The 21938-nt window shown below is 39.8% G+C and overlaps 2 protein-coding genes across 2 annotated transcripts; both read left to right on the top strand.

The window, feature by feature from the left end:
- Positions 1-4009: 4009 nt before the first annotated feature.
- On the top strand, positions 4010-11570 carry sp6 (Sp6 transcription factor). The gene is made up of 2 exons (XM_037762434.1): positions 4010-4302; positions 9207-11570. The coding sequence occupies exon 2, from the start codon at positions 9330-9332 to the stop codon at positions 10254-10256; it is 927 nt and encodes a 308-aa protein (XP_037618362.1). The 5' UTR covers positions 4010-4302; positions 9207-9329; the 3' UTR covers positions 10257-11570.
- A 3957-nt stretch (positions 11571-15527) lies between these two features.
- On the top strand, positions 15528-21468 carry cwc25 (CWC25 spliceosome associated protein homolog). The gene is made up of 9 exons (XM_037765381.1): positions 15528-15701; positions 16617-16789; positions 16883-17119; positions 17214-17283; positions 17571-17725; positions 17896-17968; positions 18087-18292; positions 19420-19587; positions 20876-21468. Exons 1-9 carry the CDS (start codon positions 15684-15686, stop codon positions 20985-20987), a joined length of 1212 nt encoding a protein of 403 aa, XP_037621309.1. The 5' UTR covers positions 15528-15683; the 3' UTR covers positions 20988-21468.
- The last annotated feature ends 470 nt before the right edge of the window (positions 21469-21938 follow it).

The raw sequence follows: 21938 nt of genomic DNA, 5'->3' as shown, positions 1-21938 counted from the left end.
AAGCATTGACTTTGACATTGATTTATTAGTACATTGTGTGTGCTTTCTATTAACGAGATGAAACCTGTGTAGGTGGAAGGGTTTGGCCTAAAAACAACAACTGCCTTAACACGTACAGTTCAAAGGTGCTGCAGTTATATAAATAGATGTTACTTCACCACACTGAAAGTCACAGGGCTTTTGCTGGATTGATGACAAGAGTAAATGTCAGTACATCAGGAAAAGCCTCCCTGCAAGAGTGTTTAAAGAACCACAAACATTTTCATGTACACACAGCAAAATCTCTTTTACAAAAAAATATGTAAGCAGTGACAGATATAAAAAACTGTCAAACAAGCTATCTAAACATATCTAAATCATTAGGAGAATTTGTAAGCCCCTACTTGAATTTGCACTGTAATTAAATGTTAGGCAGTCTCTTTCTGATTGTGCTGCATTGTATTCATGAGGAAATATGCTTGACTATTTAAAGATGTCTGTAAACACCATTTAGACGTGGTGTGTGGTCTTCTATTTGGTGGCCTGATCTCCTCTATGTGTACTGAAAGATATCAGATACCAAGACAATTTAATTTTGACTAAGTTGTTTTACACATGTCAGCAACAAATTTATCATGTTTAAATTTTCTATGTCTGAATATCTGCAGTTATATCAGAATGATCATTGATGTGCTAAAATCTAAGCGGAGGTCTGGTTGCCTATTGTCGCTGGCTCAGGTAACGTGCTCATGGAAACAACATTTCCTGTTTAGTGTGCTCACTCTGTATGGCTCGAAGGTGTGTATAAATCTATCACGGCGAGTGCCGAATCAAGACTTTGTCAATATTTGCCGATCGCCCCGTGGTTCCATTACATGACTGTCGTGTAATCAGTTCAGACTCGGCACTTGTAGAGCGCTGCTCCAGAGAAAGAGGAGCCGAGAGGGTAGGAAGTCACTTCCCGCCGGCCTGTCTGTGGTCTGTGTTTGTCAGTTGATTTGAAGCTGCTCCACCAACATGCTGTGACAGGAAAGGAATTAACTCAGCGAGGAGACAAAATAAAAAAAAAATCCCTCAAAGGAAGATGATGTTAAAAACTATTAAATGTGTGATGCACATTCAAAGTCACTGTAGCCAATTAAACTCTGACATATTATCCAACATTTGGCAAGTACCAGAAGCCTTTTGAGGCCGTTCAATCGTCATATTTAACACAGTTCATACTAATGTGAGACGCACGCTGTTTCTTCAGGTGGTCCGATAAACACAACTGGTGCACTGTTTTCTGCAAAGTAAGATCTCCGGATTTGTGTATTGCGCCTGTGTTTTGGCCCGAGCCAAACCACCAATCGGGAGTGTCCGCAATCAAAGGATTTCCAGGTCTCAACTCTGATTCACAGGCTGCATTCACTACACTGACCAGGTTACTGCACTACTGCTGTACAGTGTGTAAAGGTTGATCTTGATCTGGTACATCACTGTAACTATGACAGTATCACGTAAGACATTACGATGATGTACCAAATCTCTTAAGTTTGTCTTTACTTATGTTTGGTATTAAATAAATTGTAGTTTTGAAAGGAAATGCTATAGAAATAAAGTAAAATACTTATGATTATGTCATTAATTTCTTAGACCAGATCTCATTTCCTCATGTCGACTAGGAATAACTAGTAAAAACAAAAGTTGTAATTTGACAAAAACAATTGTAATTTAACTGGAAAAAGCTAGTAAGTGCACTAGTTGTAACCAAAATAAGGCTGTCAAAGTTAAAGCAATAATAAAGCGTTAAAGCAAATTTTTTAATGCCACTAATTTCTTTAACGCATTAACTCAACTTGCGATTTTTAGGTTGTAGCGGGTTCAGTTTAAAGCTAGAAGTGAAGTAGGGAAGATCCATTAGTATCAACCATGTCATACTAGCTTGTTGAGAAGGAGTTTAAATAACGCTCCAAATTTGGGGAGGAAAAACTGTCATGGCCATTTTCAAAGGGGTGTCTTGACCTCTGACCTCCAGATATGTGGATGAAAATGGGTTCTATGGGTACCCACCAAGCCCCCAGGAAGAGCACCGGTCGTCGATCCGGACTTTCGTAGTGGCCAAACGGCGGTACTGCAACTTCCGTGTCAGTCACCTGATGTATTGGGCCCAAAAATACTTTTTCTCATAGACTTATATTGGAAAAAGACGTCTGTAACTCAGCGGATAATTTCTTTTGGGGGGTGAATCAACCTCCCTGTACGAACACTCTAATAGCCCTTATTTAAATTACTAGGTCCTAAAAGTTATAAAATGCACTCCGTTCCTGTGAATGAGACCTAGACCGAGGCTGGAGCGCAAGCCGCGACGACAGCGTGACGTTGGGACCCCCGTGACCGAGTCATGTGACCGAGCGGACGCTACTGCGCATGCCCCATCCATAGTCCATTTGCCCAAGATCCGGGTCCTTTTCCAGACGGAAGTCGAGCCATTTAGGCTTCATGCGCCACTGAGCAACTTTCATAGGAATGAACGGGGCACCGCCTCCAACACTGTATCCAGTTCTCTTAATACATCCATGGTACCCACGAGTCTCCCCTTTACAGACATGCTCACTTCATGATAATCACATGCAGTTTGGGGCAAGTCATAGTCAAGTCAGCACACTGACACACTGACAGCTGTTGTTGCCTGTTGGGCTGCAGTTTGCCATGTTATGATTTGAGCATATTGTTTTATGCTAAATGCAGTACCTGTGAGGGTTTCTGGACAATATTTGTCATCGTTTTTTGTTGTTATTGATTTCCAATAATAAATATATACATAAATTTGCATAAAGCAGCATATTTGTCCACTCCCATGTAGATAAGAGTATTAAATACTGGACAACTCCCTCTAAGGTACAGTTTGAACAAATAAAAAAAATGTGCGATTAATTTGCTATTAATCGCGATTAACTATAGAAAAAATCATGTGATTAATTGCGATTATTATCGCAACCATAAAGCATCCCCTGCTTTATGGTCTATTTGACTCTAAATGGGACCATAATTTACTAAATGAACATCATGCTGTATTGAAGACTTGAAACTAGCGACCGAGACTATAAACTCATGTTTACGATGTTAACTGAGGTAATAAATCAAGTGAAAAGTAGGCTCATTTTCTTATAGACTTCCATACAATCAGACTTCTTATGGCAACCAGAGGAGTCGCCCCCTGCTGGCTGTTAGAAAGAATGCAAGTTTAAGGCACTTCCGTATTGCCTTCACTGATGTTAGCGTGCCCCACCAACTAGCTCACGGCCGCCGCTCTGCACTGCTCTCATACAGCGGTTACAGCTGATAATACCGTCCACCTGACCAATGTCACCGCTGCAGAAGCATAGCATCCACTCTCCGGTTCCCCCCTCAGGTTAACAATGTTAACTCTGTCAGCAATGTTGCCGTTGTTTTCACGGTTAGTGCCGTTAGCATCGTTAGCTGCGAGCCGGCGGCTCAGCCGTCACCATGTTGAGAGCCTTGCGTAGGCAACTAAAAATGCTTCCAATCTGGCATTCAGCACCTTTAAGTAACATTTAAGTGTGTAGACTAACTACCTGGTGTAGTTGGTCAAGGTGGATCTAATTTGAAATGTGTCATAGGCTACTGTTGGTTAGTTTAATCTATAACAATGTTATTACCTAGGATATGTTCTGAGTTGATCATGTGTTTTAACTTAACCTTAATCTGAAAAGTAACTACAGCTGTTAAATAAATGAGGTGAAATAAAAAATAGCCTACAATATCTCTCCAAACCTGGAGTAGAGGTATATAGTGAAATGAGTACCCCAAAACTGTAGCCTACTTTAGTATTTGAGTACATTTGTAATATTTTATGTATAATAGTAGAATAAACTAATAATAGAAGCCTAAAATTGAAAACCTCTTTAGATAGGAACACAGATCACACTTCAGAAAACGACTGGACATCTGGCAGCTCTGGCAGCCTGTCCACCGAGCCTCGTGTTTTCTCCAGCGAGCCGTCTGCTCACCTCCAGCCAAGGAGGGCGCATCTTCAGAGGGGCAGAGAGCGCGCCAGCAGGGGGCGGAGCCTGGAGCGACTCATAAAGTTCGTGTCTACTGAGAGCTGCTTACCTGTGCGCCAAAACGCACATATTGACTCACTCGGACCGTCCGCGATGGAGCAGACCAGATGAAATATGATGAGGATATTATTATTTTTCTGTGCACGTTTTTCGACGAAGGGAAGAAGCAGCAGAGCTGATCTGAGACAAAGTTTCTCCAACCTGAGTGCATTTATTCCATAAAGAGAATAACAGCAGCAGCTCCGAGGACAAACAGGTAACTCGGGATTTCACTGCGACCTACATTAAGCTTTACTACACTATATCTGTTTACTACGGAGGATTATGAATGAACTGATCTTCATAAACATCACCAGAAATTGCTATATTAATCATGTATTAAACTGAAGGCACGGCCTATAGTTATCTATAGGGAACTGCACGGATGAGGGAAAATCAAAGTCTTTTCATATTGAAAGCAAATAAAAGAAAAAACACAAAGAACATAGATACAACATACGAACTAAAACTCATTTGACTTGGAAACAGAAATTAAAAATACATACAAAGAGACCATTAGAGCTGCAATCAAACCTAAAATATATATATTTTTGAACAAGTTAAGTTTTAATTCTTGTTTTTGTTTGCTGTATTTTGGGAGAATGTAGTTAAAGCATTTGGTTAAGACTGTCCAATGTTAGCAGATCAAATATTAATATGTGTAAAATATAAAGTCCAGGTTTTCAGGTATAATAACATCAACATGGATGATATTTAACTGACAATTTTCTGCAGCAAAAGGTCACCAGCCTGACCTGTACAGTAGGTGTGGAGGGTCCCTTTCAATGGCATGTAGCCAAATCTATCCTTTACTCAGATGCAAATAATAATGTCTTATAAACTGTCATGTTTCACAAACAAATCATTAACAAATGATGGGGAATCACACCTGTATATTTCTTTTATGAAACAGGAATCAAATGTGTACATTTATGCTGTTGAGAACATTTGCCAACACTCGTTGCTGTTTATTGTAAATTCTGATCTAATGTCATTATTGCTCCCTTCCTGTAAAGTAGACTGCTATAATATTTCATATTCCCTATGTATAGGAATACTCCCACAGGGACCCTGTGAAACTGATTAAAACTGGAGAATAAAGAAAGGTTTCCTGGAATATACAATAAAAGACAAATATTTTGTAAATGCAACAGAGGGAAAAGATTTTGAATTAAGATGGACTATTTAGAGTAAACAGTTATTAAAAAGTGCACATGATGGGATTTAATAATATCAATTAATGTAGTGTGTTTGCTCATCTGTCTGATTGGAGTTTTAATTAATTGTCTTTGTAAAGAGAGGGTTTTATTCAAAGATGACATAACTTTACTGTGGTGTTTGATCAAGTGCAAGTCTTACTTAATTAAGATTATGCAGTGGTGGAAGAAGTATTCAAGTCATGTACTTCAGTAAAATAGCAGTACCGCAAAGTAAAATACTAGTCATGCATTCAAAAAAAAATATTAGCAACAAAAAGTACTTAAAGTATGAAAGTAAATAAATAATAATAATAATAAATACAGTTCCAATATGCAGAATGGCCCATGTCAGTGTTATATTATCACATTATTGGATCATTATTTTTGATGATTTAATATGTATGGTACTAATGTAGTAATTGGTCGAGGCAAAGCTAATTTTAACTACTTTATATTATGTTGGGTAATTTACTGTAAAACAATGCAGACTTCTTACGAACTGATTATTTGTTTTGTATGTACAATTGTAATTGTAGTAAAGAAGTTCTCTAGAAAAGAGAAGTATATTATACCGTATAAAGTAGTATTAAAAAGGAAGCACTCAAGTTTACTTAAACACAGTAGTATTGAGTAGATGTTTCTTAGTAACTCTCCTCCACCGTATATATACTTACCTTGACAATTAGTAAATCAGATTTTAACTTCTATGCAAACCAGAACAGGTGTCACATTTTAAATAAAATCCTGTCTGTATTTAATCTCTGTGTGCATTAACATGTACATACTGAAACAACATAAACAAGCACATTAAATCATATTCAAAGAGATTCCTGTTGCAGGATAGTGTGTGACTGTCAGCTTTGGAGGAACAAAACTGTTTTTGAAAACAATTTTTGCGTCAAACTTTATATAAAATACACTCAATGTACAGTGGGTTGAACATCTGTAAACCAGATGTGAGACAGTTTTTCTGGTTGTCCACTCAGAAGAGAGAGACGGGAAGAAAAACGCTCTTAATAAAAGCTAACTGCAGTATATACTGCAGTAAAATATGTAGCATAAAATGCATTTTACACAAGTGTGTATGAATACAGTAAGTGTCACACACGCGCTCCTAAATCACTGAGGATGTAAAGCTGTCATCCATATCTAGATTATCTCTAGTCTGCACTTAATCATAGAGTTAAAGTGCAGACAAGCAGAGATCAGCTTTCCATCTCCAGCTCTGTACTTCGTTAACTCAACCATTAACTTGCGTCTCCAAATGACATTTTAATTTGAAATCCAGTCATAGCATTTTATAAATTCTAATATAAAGTCAGTTTCATTGTCCTTATTATTACACCCACCAGATTTGTTACCGGTGTGGCGTCAGACTTTACACCGGTACTTTGCGTTTGTTTTATTAGGCTATGTTTAAAGTTTTTGTGGTGATGGAACGTAGCACAACATGGAAGTGAAAGCAGCGCTCTTATATATATGCAATAAAATGCTATAAAAGGATTTTGTCCCTACAATCAATGACTAATAAATGATCTCAATATTGATCAAAATAATCGTGATTATCATTTTGGCCATAATCATGCAGCCCTAGATGTCAAGCATTTTCCCCACACATGCGCACTGCGCAAAGGTCAGAAACTTTGGATTTTAATAGAAAAGTGTTTGGAGTTCATTGTGGTACCCTCTTCTGACAACTGACCTGACATCTGTTCTCCATCCTCCAAGCAGGTTAAAACAAACTACTTGTAAATACCATTTGACCCAAACTGGTTTGTTTGGAGTGTCCACAGACAGTCGGCCTCACCATTTTAATTGTGTTGTTTTATGTCTGGGATGGATGGGAGACTTGTGGCAGGTAGAATGAGGATTAAACCGGGCCTGTGTAAATTATTCTGGAAAATGGACCGCAAAATGTATTAATGCAAAAGTTTAAACAGCAGTTTCAGCAGTCTGAAAAAAAGGGCATCATATGTTGGAATCGCCTCATCATTAGGCTCTCAATTCAAGACCAAAAGTGTAAAAGTGTTAACGTAATGATCATGTTAAAAGTCGGGAAAATTGTTCTCTCGTTGCAGCGTTTTCATTTTAAAAGAGAAAAGCTTGCTCCCTCTCTGTGCCTCTTCCCGATGGCAGCCTCGTAAACCGGGGGGCTGTGCTGGGTCTTGGTCGGGCAGGTTTTATGACCACAGCTCTGTCATTGCTCTATACCATCCTCCTCCTCCTCCTCCTCCTCCTCCTCCCAGGCTGCCGTCCCCCTGGGGGCCCCCCTGGTGCCAGCTGTTTCCCTCAGGAGCCCATAGCGCTCCCAGCACTTTGGCGAATGGAGGAGGATGCTGCTGTCTTCGTTTGTTTACGGTTCTGTCAGTAAGAGCGGAGCTGGTCATTCCGCCGTGCGTCTGAGTCGCATTCCCAAAAAATTACAGAGCAGTAGCTCTGGCTCCGGGCCGACATGAAATAAATCAGCTTGACCTTTAACACCAGACCTTTCATTAGGGAATTCCAAACTAATTGCTTTACGATTTCATTGCAACTAGAAAGCATCTCTGGGTTGGTTTGACTGAACCTTCGAGAGGGACATGTAATCCTCTTAGTTAGGCCGTATTGACTCAACAAATTGAGATCTACTGAGGGGATCCTTCACTGTCAGTCGGAGTGACACCAGCTGTGTGCTGAACCGCTCCACCTGCCTCTGATGGATCTACATCGAGTATCAGACAGGATGGATGTCATCCACTGGAGCTTGACCTCTTGTGTCTTGACAACCTTGTGCAGTTTGCTATATCAGATTTCACAACAAGTGATCTCGAGACTAAGACGCCAACCTGTAAAGCTTCAGCGTTCTTTACTGTTTCCTGCTGTAAAGATAATTGTAGATGTTCAAGGATGGGGGTGTGGTGGAAGTCAACAAGACTGTTTGGGGCCAGGACATGTTTGGAGCCGAGCACAGGTCTTACAGGCTGGTCGCTTCTTGTCATAGATTTCCACAGACTTGTCCAACTTTAACAAGCTTTGTGTCACCTTTGTAAATCAAAGCCCCCTCCTCTCGCTGACTGACGCTGATGAAGGGTACTGGAGTGTGTTGGGGACAGGATGCTGTTGTTTTAGAGCGTGTGCCCGTAATTATACACATAAAGTAATTGTTCCCGTGTCATTGTTGGACTTCCATTCTCAGGCTCCTGAATGCCGTCAGTCTGCAACTGTTGATGCTTTCTGCCGCCAGCGTGTAAGAGGCGGGCCGTTTTACGGGGCTCCTTTTGTAACTTGCCTGGAGGGCTGTTGTTGTAAATCATGTGTGATTCATAAAACAGGTTCTCCTGTCTGCCAGGTTTCATCTCCACAAACCTCAGAGACGTACAAATAGACTTTGGCCTGCAGCCATACCTCCCTGGAACTTCTTCCTTTACCAAACTGCTCTCCTGTCAACACTCCCCTTCACTCTGGTCCCTCCCCCCATCTCGCTAGCATTTATCCCCCCCCACTCCCTCCCCTGCATTTGCCTCTGCACAGGGCCAATGATGTTGTTTTCTTTGCGCTTGTCTTTGACTGTCCTCCATGGGAAGTACCTGGCAGCGGATGCATGTGGCAGGCTTCTGCCTGGACACGTCTGTCTCCCCCTCTCTTCTGTCTCCTCGGCCACGCAGCGTGAGAACTGCAGTATCCATGGCGATGAAGGAGGTGTGCTCGGGGTTTAAATGTTGTAGACGGGAGGATTTAGGCCTGAATGTCTGCAATCTGAAGTTCAGAAACGTTAGATCAGCACAAGCTGAGTAATTTCAAAGCCTTTCAGACAGCAAAAAGAATGACCTCAAGGCTTCAAAGTCATTGCATGCGGTTCAGTGAAGTCATTGAGAAAATGCAACTGAGTGAGAAAGACTAAGATTTGAAGAGATGACAGTTTTTCTTTTCTTTCTTTCTGCAGGTTTTTTTTTATGCATCGCCATCCCACCATGTGCTAATCTTCTCAGAGTTACCCGAAAGATAGTGAGCAACACTTTGAGCGGCCGACCTCATCGACAGTCTTGCACCTGCACCAGCCTCTCTCATGGCCCACCCTTACGAGCCTTGGTTACGGACAGCACCATCAAGTGGCAGCTCAGAAGACATGAACATCCCCTCCTGGTGGGACCTCCACAGGGACGTCCAACCAGGGAGCTGGATAGACCTGCAGACGGGGCAGGGAGTCGGCTTGCCTTCAGTGAATCCAGGGAGCTCCATGGGTTTGCAGCACTCTTTAGGGCCCTACGGATCTGACCCGCAGCTGTGCAGCCTGCCTCCAGCTCAACTCGCTCCGGGCTCACACTCATCTCACCTCTTCCCCCAGGATGGCTTCAAGATGGAGCCAATGGCCCCTGAAATGCTGCAGCAAGAATCGTTCTCCCTGGAGGAACCACAGGAGAACGCTGTGTCAGCCCGCCCCAAGCCCCAGCGTCGCTCCTCTTCCAGGGGCGCCGGCCAGGCCGCGTGTCGCTGCCCTAACTGCGTCCACGCTGAACAGATGGGCCAGAGCACCGACGACAGCAGGAGGAAGCACATGCACAACTGCCACATCCCCGGCTGTGGCAAAGCTTACGCCAAGACATCCCATCTGAAGGCTCACCTACGATGGCACAGCGGTGACCGGCCGTTCGTCTGCAACTGGCTCTTCTGCGGCAAGAGATTCACGCGCTCTGATGAACTGCAGCGCCACCTTCAGACGCACACCGGTGCTAAGAAGTTCAGCTGTGCATTATGCCCTAGAGTGTTTATGCGCAATGACCACCTGGCCAAGCACATGCGCACACACGAATCCCCGCCAGGACATGGGGAGGAGAGGGTAAACGGAGACGGGAAGATGGATAAGGGCTTTGATACACCGACACCTCCTCAGTCCTCCTCAAATGTGTCTGCGTCTGACACCACAGAGCCTCCGCTGAAGCTGAAATGTGAGACAGACCCCTCGGTCTCCAGCGTGACAGGGCAGTCCGGCTAATTTCATCACTTTCACAAGATTTTTTTTTGCAGTTAAAGGTTTTGTTCCCCTCTTTGTCATTGAAGTGTCATAGTTTTACGATAGAATAGAGAATAGAAAAAAAGGTTTGGACAAACTTTCACTGATGAAAGTTGGATGGAACAGAAAGTGTCTGTGGTCCTGTGAATTTATCAACTGGGCTAACTCAGTGATAATCTAAATGTTATAGCACACAGCAAAAAAAACACACAAAACAGGAATTATACTGAAGCTGTGGATGCAGCTTTCCTCTGTTCACTAGAAGTGAAAGTTGGCTACGGAGGCGACCAAGCTGAAGCCGCGGCTTGTTGCTGGACTTCCATTGCTGCTAGAGCTACTACCAGCAGTAGACCAAGAGACTGGGATGAGATTAACTGAAGGTGGCTTGTTAACATGTTTACAATGAAATGAATCAAATGTGTTACTGGAAGTGTTGGAGAAATATTTGTCTACAACACATTTTAATATACCACTTTCAAAGGCAGCATGCTTTTGAACGGAGAAAAGAGACAGCGATACTTTGTTTTGGTCTCAGCCTGTCACTATATGTGTGTGTAGCCTACTGTTCAAGTTGTGATAAGACACTGGAATATAATACAACATTTTGTCATTTTAAAAATGTCAGTAGCCATTTGGATGGTGAAAGTTCATGCCACAAACTAGGTGTGGGTGAATGTTGGTATGTAAGTAATTAAAGTGGATAAACAAAATGAAAGTACAACAGACAATAATGCTGTACTGTGGCAGCATTCTAAAATGTTGATAATATAATATATAACATAATATAAAAAATGGGAATTCCATGCACTACGAAGGCTCGTATTTACCAAAGAATTGTGTGTTTCTGTTGCCAGCGTAGTTATGATGGCAAAACACTTATTACAGCGGCAGTAGGCAGTATATTTTTGGCATCATCAAGCAAAAATCCCATAATCACCTTTCAGCATATTGTAATTCAAGTGTTCTGAGAGAAAACTAGACTTCTGTTCCTCATCATGGCTCTGTTTTCAGGCTTTAGAAAATCTAGCCTGTGAGGGTAGACTTTGACCAATCACAGGTCATTTCAGAGAGAGAGCGTTCCTATTGGCCGTTCATTCAACGGTGGCAGCTACCGGTCATGTGACCAGTAGTTGGGCATTCCTTCAAGAAAATTCACAATGGCTACTGCGACACAAACTTTCTCATTTTACGGCTAAACCGTGCACTACAAGATGATTCTGAAAACATTTGAGGAGAGAAATAGGCATTACAGTAACAGAATATTGATTCATATTTGATCAGCGCTGCCTAGTTTGACCGTTTGATCAGAGTTTGTGAGTGATTGAAAGCCCGCTCTCATAGACGGCAGATGGACAGCAGACCTCAGATCAGCTCTGACTGCTTGTTTTCCTCCGGTCTGTGAAATCTTGCAGATGCCCTTAGGAGCACCGGAAGACACAGAGGAACATGATTTATTTCAGGTTACCTGTTTCATGTACTACTGTCAGGATATAGCGACCGTTTTATAGAAATAACTTTTTTTAATCATATTTGCTCCAATCTCGCCTACTTCAGCTTTAATGAGACACAGTAGGAGAATGTGAACACTGTTTCAGGTTACCAGATGGAACCATGCAAACGCATCATTAAGTGTGGCAATGATGTGAAAAAGTTAAATTCACAAATCACAACTAATTGAACCTGAAAAATTAAAAGTGGTCAGAGCCGCTGAGGACACGATGTAACACCCTGCACTACTGGCAGGTAAGAACAAGAAGATCGAGCTGAGCATCATGATCACCAACGCTGGACATGGAGAGAAAATGCTGCCTGGTCAAATTAATCTGTTTGCTGATGACAGCTGATCATATCTGGCATAAACCCAACTCCACAGGTCCATCCTGTCAACGCTACAGGCTGCTGGTGCTGAATAAAACTAAGTTGGATAGTTTACTACAGTATCCTCTGCAGTCACAAGATTTAAAGCTGCACTAATCAATATTTTGATATTAACAATGGATTATAACTACAGATCTGCAGCTCTACTGAGTACGCTATGTTTCTTTATGTGTAAGGCAACATCAGGCTGGACTAAAACATTGCTTTCCTAAAATGTGACAAATAAATACATAGATAAATACATAGCAACTTGGTAAAAAATCTTCAATATTATCAGGAATTACAATTCAGGTGTATAACTTTTTAATGCAGCAACAAATTGGTCAAAACAGGAATTAGAAAACCAGTGTATAAAGTATATGGTATATAAACATAGAATTGAATTGAATGGATCAGCCCCATTGTCACCAATACCTGATCCAGTATCGGAATCGGTGCATCCCTACTTTAAAGAACGTACCTTGAATTAAAAGGTCAGGCGGTGGTGGAAGCAGAAGGTTGTCCTTCCAATATTATCCAGGTGTACCTCATTAATGGGTTTATACAGTTCTTCCAAATATCATCAGCCAACCATTTGCATGTCGGATCAAGCTATAGTCCCGATCATCAACAAACAACGTGTGAATGTGTGAAGGGCTTATCTGTCAACACATTTTATTAAGAGCTGTTGGTGTGTCGGCAGGTTTCATGTTCACTAATACGACAACTCATCTAACAAAACACTTTTTTGAGTCTGAATTAGCACACAGAGAAAAGACTGTGTTAGCAGCCTAGTTAATGAAATAAAATGTAGTTGAACAACACTAATCATCAATCAGTCAGAATTTGTTTAGGTAACTTGTTTGGAGTAGTTAACTTTCATAATCAATATTAAGTGATCAATAGTTCTGTAGGAAGCAGTGTGAGCAGCTTTACAGTTTAAACACTCTTAGGATGTATGTAACCCATCACAGACATTAGGCTGAGATCTCGATATATTAGGGAGCTTGCATTATCGGAGGCTCACGATTGCTGTATATCTATAGAAGATAAGAAATGGAAGACCGTGCATAAACATTAGTCAATTATTGTGTATTGACTATTATTATTTTTTTGTTGATGATATTTTTGATAGTCTTCTCTTATGTTGGTCAGTAGAACAAGATGGACAACTTCTGTTTATTTGGTTGCTGTAGTAAATGTTTAGTTGACTGTAATAAAATAATTTCTAAGACTTTTGATAAGTTAAGTATCATGGTGTAATAACTTGTATTTAATCTATTATTGTCCTTAAAATAAAAAACTATATTCTGTGTCCATGTTGAACCTTTATTTACCAAAGATGTTTTAGTTGTTTATTATTCTGTGCAGTTTAATTTTCACTGAAATACAACAGCAGACAAATTAATTATTATTATTATTATTATTATTATTATTATTATTATTATTATTATTATTATTATTATTATAATTAGTAGTAGTAGTAGTAGTAGTAGTAGTATTGGCAGTAGTAATAGTACCAGAAGTAGAAGAAGCAAGTTGGATGTTTTTAGAGCCTGTAAATGTTTGTATCATATATCAGATATTACAGTATAATTTCAAGTGTCATAGCAAGAGGTCTGAACACTTATGTCAATGTGATGTTTCAATCTATTATTTTTTATCAGTTTATCAGTGTAGATTGATGAGGTAAAAAATGAATTTAAACGAATAAAGTGAAGGCGTCTGAATACTTTCTGAATGCAATATATATTACAGCATTTATTAAGAAAATAGAGTATATATAAGTATACAGTATTAACGCCACAATTTTTTTAACGCATTAACGCTATCGATCTTTCAGAGGTTATAGCGGGCTCAGTTTTAAAGCTAGAGTGAAGATATTGGGGTAATATGAAACTAGAACCTAATGAATCCATCTGTACCAACCATGTCATACTAGCTCGTCATGAAGGAGGTTATATAACGCTCCAAACTTAGGCTAAATTTTGGCAAGGAAAAAGTGGCATGGCCATTTTCAAAGGGGTCCCTTGACCTCTGACCTCCAGATGTGTGAATGAAAATGGGTTCTATGGGTACCCACGAGTCTCCCCTTTACAGACATGCACACTTTATGATCATCACATGCAGTTTGGGGCAAGTCATAGTCAAGTCAGCACACTGACACACTGACAGCTGTTGTTGCCTGTTGGGCTGCAGTTTGCCATGTTATGATTGGAGCATATTGTTTTATGCTAAATGCAGTACCTGTGAGGGTTTCTGAACAATATCTGTCATTGCTTTGTGTTGTATAATAGATATATAAATACATTTGTATAAAACAGCATATTTGCCCACTCCCATGTTGATAAGAGAATTAAATACTTGACAAATCTCCCTTTAAGGGACATTTTGAACAGATAAAAATACTGTGTGATTAATAGCAATTAACTATGGACAATCATGTGATTAATCGCTATTAAATATTTTAATCGATAGACAGCCCTAATAATAATGTAAAGTTGATCATTTGGGCAGTCAGCAAAATATTTTAAGTTTATATGCACATCTGAAAGATCAGTGTATTTGTCTTATAACTCCAAATTCAAAACTCCAGATCCTTAAAAGTACTACATTTATTTTTACAGAAATCCACCTGTAAAGGCTGCAGTTTACCATGTTATGATTTGAGCATATTGTTTTATGCTAAATGCAGTACCTGTGAGGGTTTCTGGACAATATGTATCATTGTTTTGTGTTGTTAATTAATTTCCAATAATAAATATATACATACATTTCCATAAAGCAAGCACATTTGCCCACTCACATGTTGATAAGAGTATTAAATACTTGACAAATCTCCCTTTAAGGTACATTTAGAACAGATAGAAAATGTATGATTAATTTGCGATTTATCACGATTAACTATGGACAATCATGAAATTAATTTTGATTAAATATTCAATTTAATCGAGATATCGATGTATTTTTATTTTTACATAAATGCTGTACTATATATTGCATTCAGAAAGTATTAAGACCGCTTCACTTTTATCACGTCTTGTCATGTTGCAGCCTCATGCTAAAATGGTTTAAATTCATTTGGACACAAGTTATTTAAACACAGATTGGTTTGTTCTCTGTAGTTTCCTTTGAAGGAATTTGAAGAGGTGAAAGTAGTCAATATTTTGCTTATTATTATTAAACTGTTGCTGTTAGAATTCCAAATTGAAAATAATCAACAACCACCGAAACTCGTACAATGACACAACGTTAATTTGTATTAACTGCAACCAAAACTTGATAGTCATATTGAGTCATATCCATATTGTTGACTGTTTGTTTACGACGGCAGGTCTGTAATGTCCGGACCTTACGACGGGTGCATGAAGGCACCATGAGTTGGAACCGGAAAAGGAATCATACAAAACAGGAAATGAACAAAGCGCATCACAAGCCACCAGCCTGGTGGCTCCATTTTCTAGCTAGCGTTGAACTTTAGTTGTTGTTCATTATATAGTTGTTAGGACAGATTTATTTCATTTTGTTGGACCGAAACGACACATTTTCAAGATGGGGGGTGGAGATCTGGTAAGTATGAACTATAGAGAGCTGTCTGATCCAGAACAGACCGTAGATACCAAACTCCATCCAGAATATGAGTGATTAAAGATGTTGTTGTGCTTACTGGGGTCTATACAGCTGCTCACACAGGATCTAATACTCACTGTGAAGTGTTACGACTCACAGTTCAGTTCAGCAATACTCACTTTAACTTTGGTCTCATCTTATTCTCATACTTTCATAAACTAGCTAGTAACGTAAAAGCTAGTTTGCGTTAGCTGAAGGTCGACTGTATGTAGGCTAAGATAAGATGGGATGACATAAGTAAGGTACAGAACTATACAGTATACAAGTACATATATATATATATATAAAGAGTGTAAGTAAGTGACAAGTTTGTATTACAGTATTGCACAATTGTATGGGAAATACGAATTAATTATTGGACATAATAGAAAGGAGGGAGATACATAAATAAAAAAAGAACAAACAAGTAAATAAATAAATACAATTAAATATATTAAATATTGCACTATATACATAAATCAAAGAGAGGATTTAATAATAATAATAATAAATTCAACTTACATAGCACTTTTCAGGAACTCAAAGACGATTTGTGTGTAGTGCATTCTGAAAAAAGTATAGACAGGAGGTAAGCAAGCAGGTTAGGTAAGAGAGTGAGTCCACTGTAAAAGTTGAGATTTCTGTTGAAATATTCTTCACAATAAATTATTTACTTGCCGAATATACCTGAAGATGTTATTTATTCCTGGTAGATCATGATTTTTCATTGTGTGTATTTGTATGTTTGCTGTCAGATTTTTCTCCTCATTCTGTCTTTGTGGATCATTTTGGTTGACGGGGTAATACTGTTAAACCTTTTCAAGTCAGTTTTCACAGTTACAGCTGCTAAATGCCGTCAATCTTGTTTTCTGCCAGAACTTGAAAAAGAGCTGGCATCCCCAGACTATGAAAAATATTGAGCGTGTTTGGAAAGCTGAACAGAAACACGAGGCTGAAGTCAAGAAGATTGAGGAGCTCCAGAAAGAACTGAAAGAGGAACGAGCCCGAGAAGAAATAACAAGATTTGCACAGGAAGCCGGTTCCATCAAGTTAGTTCTCTGATATTATCATGAAAGCTTTTCTGTGGTTTAAGACAAATAAGTAGTGTCTGAGTCATTTTATATCTCTTTTTATGATGACAGAAAGAAGGATGATCGCCTGGACTGGATGTACCAGGGCCCTGCTGGTCAGGTGTCCAGAGATGAGTATCTGCTGGGACGTTCCATTGACAAGCAGATCACCGACCAGTACGAGGAGCCCGAGAGCGGTCCGTCGGCTGAGACCGGCCTCCTGCCTGGGTCCATTTTCAACCCCACCACTCCTGCCTCCAACCTCGATTTGGCTGCCAAGATCAGGGAAGATCCCCTGTTTGAAATCAGGTTAGTAAGCCCCTTATATCTCTTGAAATTTGCTCTGAAAATATGCTAAAAGTTGTAAATTGTTTAAGTTATTTATTGTTGTTGTTTTCTGAAGGAAACGTGAGGAAGAAAAGAAGAGGGAAGTCTTGAGTAATCCAGTGAAGATGAAGAAAATCAAAGAAATGGTAAAATAACTGTTTTAATGTCTTCATTGTAATGGATTCACCTCTTAAGATGTTGTTTGGGCATTTGACTAACATGCTAACTGACTAAGATTTTGGTTATTTGACTGTAAATAACCAACTCACTCATGTCTGACATTTACACATATTTTCCTTTCAATGATGTTTCCACTAACTTTATTAAGATAAGACTACTGCGGTTCTGTTAGACCAGCGGTACCGGGTCAGGAGGGGGGAGATTGTGAAGTATTTTTTATTTATTGCTAAAACATTAGTCGGTTCTCTCACAGCTGCGCCAGAATCTCGACAAGAAAGACAAGAAGAAGAAGAAGAGGAAGAAGGAAAAAAAGGAGAAGAAAGGAGACAAGGAGAGAAGAAAGGAGAAGAAGCATAAGAGAAGGAGTTCAAGATCGAGCTCAGATGAGGAAGACGAGAAAAAACACAGGTATGTAAAGGAGATTGTTTAAGAAATCATTGGAACTTCCTATACATGTGATTTATGTGTGCTCAGCCAGCAAGGCACATGACGTATAATGCAAAAACAGTAAAATACCTTGTTTCAATTTAATCAATTAGTGCAAACTGTTTACATCATTGTCTTTGATCTGTTTTTAGGTCACATTCACGAAATGAATCTTCAGGAGACACCAAATCTCGTTCCCATCATATTCCCGGCTATGGTCTACAGGTCAGTAAGCAGCAAAACAGTATGTTTTATACCACTGGTATTCTGATCAGCTTCAGTTATTAATCTCGCTCTGGACCAGAACCAGAAGAAGTCCTAACACCTAATTCTTCCCTCTCAGCTCCATGCTGGCAGACATCACCAGTCCTCAGCTCCCTCCAATAACTTGGGGCGGCGCGACAGAAGTCGCTCCCGATCGCCTCCTAGGAACAACAGGGAGAATCACTCCAGCTCGTCTTCCTCACACAGAAGCGACAGGAAGGTTGAGCCCAGAGCTTCCAGCCCACAGAGAGAGCGTAACCACAGACAGAGGCACCCTGTGTCCAAGTAAGACTTCACAGGGCTCCACAAAGTGATGTAAAGGATGGCTGTAATCCAAATGCTGACATTATTCCAATTTAGATTATAAGATTTATTACCTGCTTGCTTATAGAAGTATGCCATTCATCTTTCAATGTTGTGCTGACAATGACTGAAGTCAGCCATTCTTCATTAGATTACAACCAGTGCTGTGCCCGTTCGGATGGCATGCCCATCTGGAATGGGCTGATTGCCCCCAGAAGTTCTGTTTGCAACATTGTCCATAACCTCAGTATGGCTGCTTGTACCCGCCATGTGTGAAGTTGATTGGATGAGCGGTTTTCGAGATATACGAATGCAGTCATACATACATACTGTACATACTGTACATACATACATACATACATACATACATACATACATACACAGACAGACAGACAGAGAATACTTCCTTTATAGATAGATGATGCTGCTACAGCGCAACCTATTGGCCAAATGGCACAAAATGTGTCATGGTCACTCAGACATCATATCTACACATGTCCACCAAATGTGGTCTCAATAGCACTAAGCGTTCAGAAGACATGACATGTTTTGGAACATAAGCCCTGCCCACCGCATCTTGAGCTAAATTTTTCGGGCCGGCTATATCAAAACTGTACGGAACATCAAAAATCCAACAAGACTCGGTCCAAACCGAGTATATGTCTGGACCGTGTTCGGTCAGTCTGTGAATTTGTGGCTAAATTGTTACACAAATGGTCAGTGGTCATGTCTACAAGGGGACACGCTGCTCTACTCAACTGGCCGTTTCAAGCGGTGACGTAACCTATCGTTGAATGCACCTGATTGGTCACTGGTTTTCTGCTCGCCGTTTCAAACAGGAAATAACATGACGGCCTGCTCGTAAACTTTCTGTTATTCCGTCTAAACAACAGTTGGCTAGCTTTACCATTTCAGTCTCTTACTCCACTTATAATTAGACTATGCTTACTCTAACTATGGGTTAGTCAGAGTAAGCAGAATAAAATTCTGGGTTAAGGAAATCAGAAAGTGTTTTTTTAAATAATAATCTGTTCTCCTCTGAAGAACACTGTCCCACGCTGAATGGATTCCACTCATTTTTGGTCATGTTTTTTTTCTGTCTGATGTAGGAAGCTCTCTGCAGAAGAGCTGGAGCGCAAGAGGAGTGAGATGATGGACCAGGCCAAGCAGAGGGAGGAGGACAGGGAGAATAATGTGAAGAGATACAGGAAGCAGGACGAGCAGGAAAAGCTGCGGGAGCAAAACACCAAGCGTGACCGCCATGCTGGATTCATTCAGTAAGTTTCTGAGCAACACTGACATGGAGATAATCAGAGGGTGTGACATTATTATTATTATTAGGGATGTCAAATTTAACGCGACAATAACGTGTTTACGCAAATTTGTTTAAACGGCACCAATTTCTTTAACGCATTAACGCAATCGATCTTTCAGAGGTTGTAATAGACTCAGTTTTAAAGCTAGAATGAATATTCAGAATCCATTGGTACCAACCATGTCATACTATCTTGCCACATAGGAGGCTAAATAACACTCTAAATGTACGCTAAATTTTGGCGAGGAAAAAGTCAAGTGAATTTATTTTTTGTTTAGCCTAAAAAATAACAAATCACTAACTGTCATGTCCATTTTCAAAGGGGTCCCTTGACCTCTGACCTCCAGATATGTGAATATAAATGGGTTCTGTGGGTACCCATGAGTCTCCCCTCTACAGACATGCCCACTTTATGATAATCACATGGTTTATCGAACTTACATTTACATTTTTTATTATATTTTATCATAGTATAATTATTTTAGGAATTATGCATTGCTGATATTTTTTAAATTAACAGTTTAAAGAAATCTCACGTACCCCATGCAGTACTCCAAAGAATTGATTTGGATTGATTTCTGATAGACTGACCCCACTGTTAGATCAAAGTAAAACTTCAAATTCGTTTTAACCATGTCATACATCGTGAAGGAGGCTAAATAACGCTCCAAAGTTACACTAAATTTTGGTGAGGAAAAGCTGGCATGGCCATTTTCAAAGGGGTCCCTTGACCTCTGACCTCCAGATCAGTGAATGTAAATGGGTTCTATGGGTACCCACGAGTCTCCCCTTTACAGACATGCCAACTTTATGATAATCACATGCAGTTTGGGGCAAGTCATAGTCAAGTCAGCACACTGACACACTGACAGCTGTTGTTGCCTGTTGGGCTGCAGTTTGCCATGTTATGATTTGAGCATATTGTTTTATGCTAAATGCAGTACCTGTGAGGGTTTCTGGACGATATCTGTCATTGTTTTGTGTTGTTAATTGATTTTGCAGTAATACATATATACATACATTTGCATAAAGAAGCATATTTACCCACTCCCATGTTGATAAGAGAATTAAATACTTGACAAATCTCCCTTTTAAGGTACATTTTGAACAGATAAAGAATGTGTGATTGACAGCCCTTTTTTTATTATTATTTTGTCTTAAATTCACAGATAATGTCTTCCTGATGTCTCGTCATTTTTCTTGCATGCTTAAGTTTTAGCTCCAGTAACACTCACCTTTCCCTCTTGCAGTAACATGAAGCTGGAGAGCGCTGCCAGCTCTTCCTTAGAGGACAGAGTGAAGAGGAACATCCACTGCATTCAGAGGACGGCAGCCTCCCTAGACAACTTCATGAAGAGATGAAGACACCAACATATTTATCATACAGACGAACCGAACTGATTGAAAAGGCTTGACAAGCCACCCACTCCTTTATCTGTCTCTTTAATGTATTGAAGCAGGTGTGTATGTAGTAATGCATTGAGGATGGATGGTGTGGTGGGAATCTGTCATGAGTTCCACATGGCTCTATGCCAATCCACATGGCTTTTATTTTGAAAAAATGTTTCCACAATGGTAACATCATTTATATTTCAGACTATCGTGGCTGATTTGTTCTAGTTACTCTTTAAAAGCCAATATGTTCATGTGATCTGAACTTGTACAGTATATTGTTGTAGTTTTTACAGTATAATAGATCCTGTTTTTATCTAATACGTTTTTGTAATAAATGTTTGTTTATTACCCATCAGTGTACTCCTGTGAGTGGCAAATGGAATAAACAGTTCCAGAGCTCCATTATTTGTTTTTGCTTTTTAAAATAAAATGATGTTGTAGATGGAGATACTGTGTTGTTCAGATACAGCTAGATAAAACACACCTTCAAACATAAACCTGGCCTAATAATCACATCAACACCTCCTTTATCAATGGAACAGTTCCTGGTCACGCACAATAACTCAGTTTTATTGTCTGAGCCTAAACCAACGACAGAGCTCACCTGATTTTGAGCACAGCACCTGCTTTATTAGGATGTATAGTGTGAATTGAATTTACCTTTGTAAAAATCCTCAGTAGTAGGATTTATATTGCTCAAAACCTCATTCAACATTGTGGTGCTAATAAATCAATCAATAACTTGATTTGTTCCCAGTGGAACAACTGGCTATGAATATATACAACACTCATTTAGGGAATTCCTTCATCAACTGACAGGACATTCAGTGGTCAGAAGGTAAATGGTGATAGGTGGTCTTAATGTGGACAGGTTGTCTTAATGTGGACAGGTAGTCTTAATGTGGACAGGTGGTCTTA

The sequence above is a fragment of the Sebastes umbrosus genome, chromosome 3 (assembly GCF_015220745.1).
Source record: "Sebastes umbrosus isolate fSebUmb1 chromosome 3, fSebUmb1.pri, whole genome shotgun sequence".
Classification (NCBI taxonomy): Eukaryota; Metazoa; Chordata; class Actinopteri; order Perciformes; family Sebastidae; genus Sebastes; species Sebastes umbrosus.
Note: the sequence above shows the minus strand (reverse complement) of the source record. Positions and strands in the feature narration are given on the sequence as shown.

What these genes read in the sequence shown, in the direction of transcription:
- sp6 (XM_037762434.1), top strand. Translation starts at nt 9,330, where the DNA reads ATGGCCCACCCTTACGAGCCTTGGTTACGGACAGCACCATCAAGTGGC.
- cwc25 (XM_037765381.1), top strand. An exon ending in CAGGAAGCCGGTTCCATCAA is followed by an intron (nt 16,790 to 16,882) that starts GTTAGTTCTCTG and finishes TTATGATGACAG; the next exon opens with AAAGAAGGATGATCGCCTGG. An exon ending in GATCCCCTGTTTGAAATCAG is followed by an intron (nt 17,120 to 17,213) that starts GTTAGTAAGCCC and finishes TGTTTTCTGAAG; the next exon opens with GAAACGTGAGGAAGAAAAGA.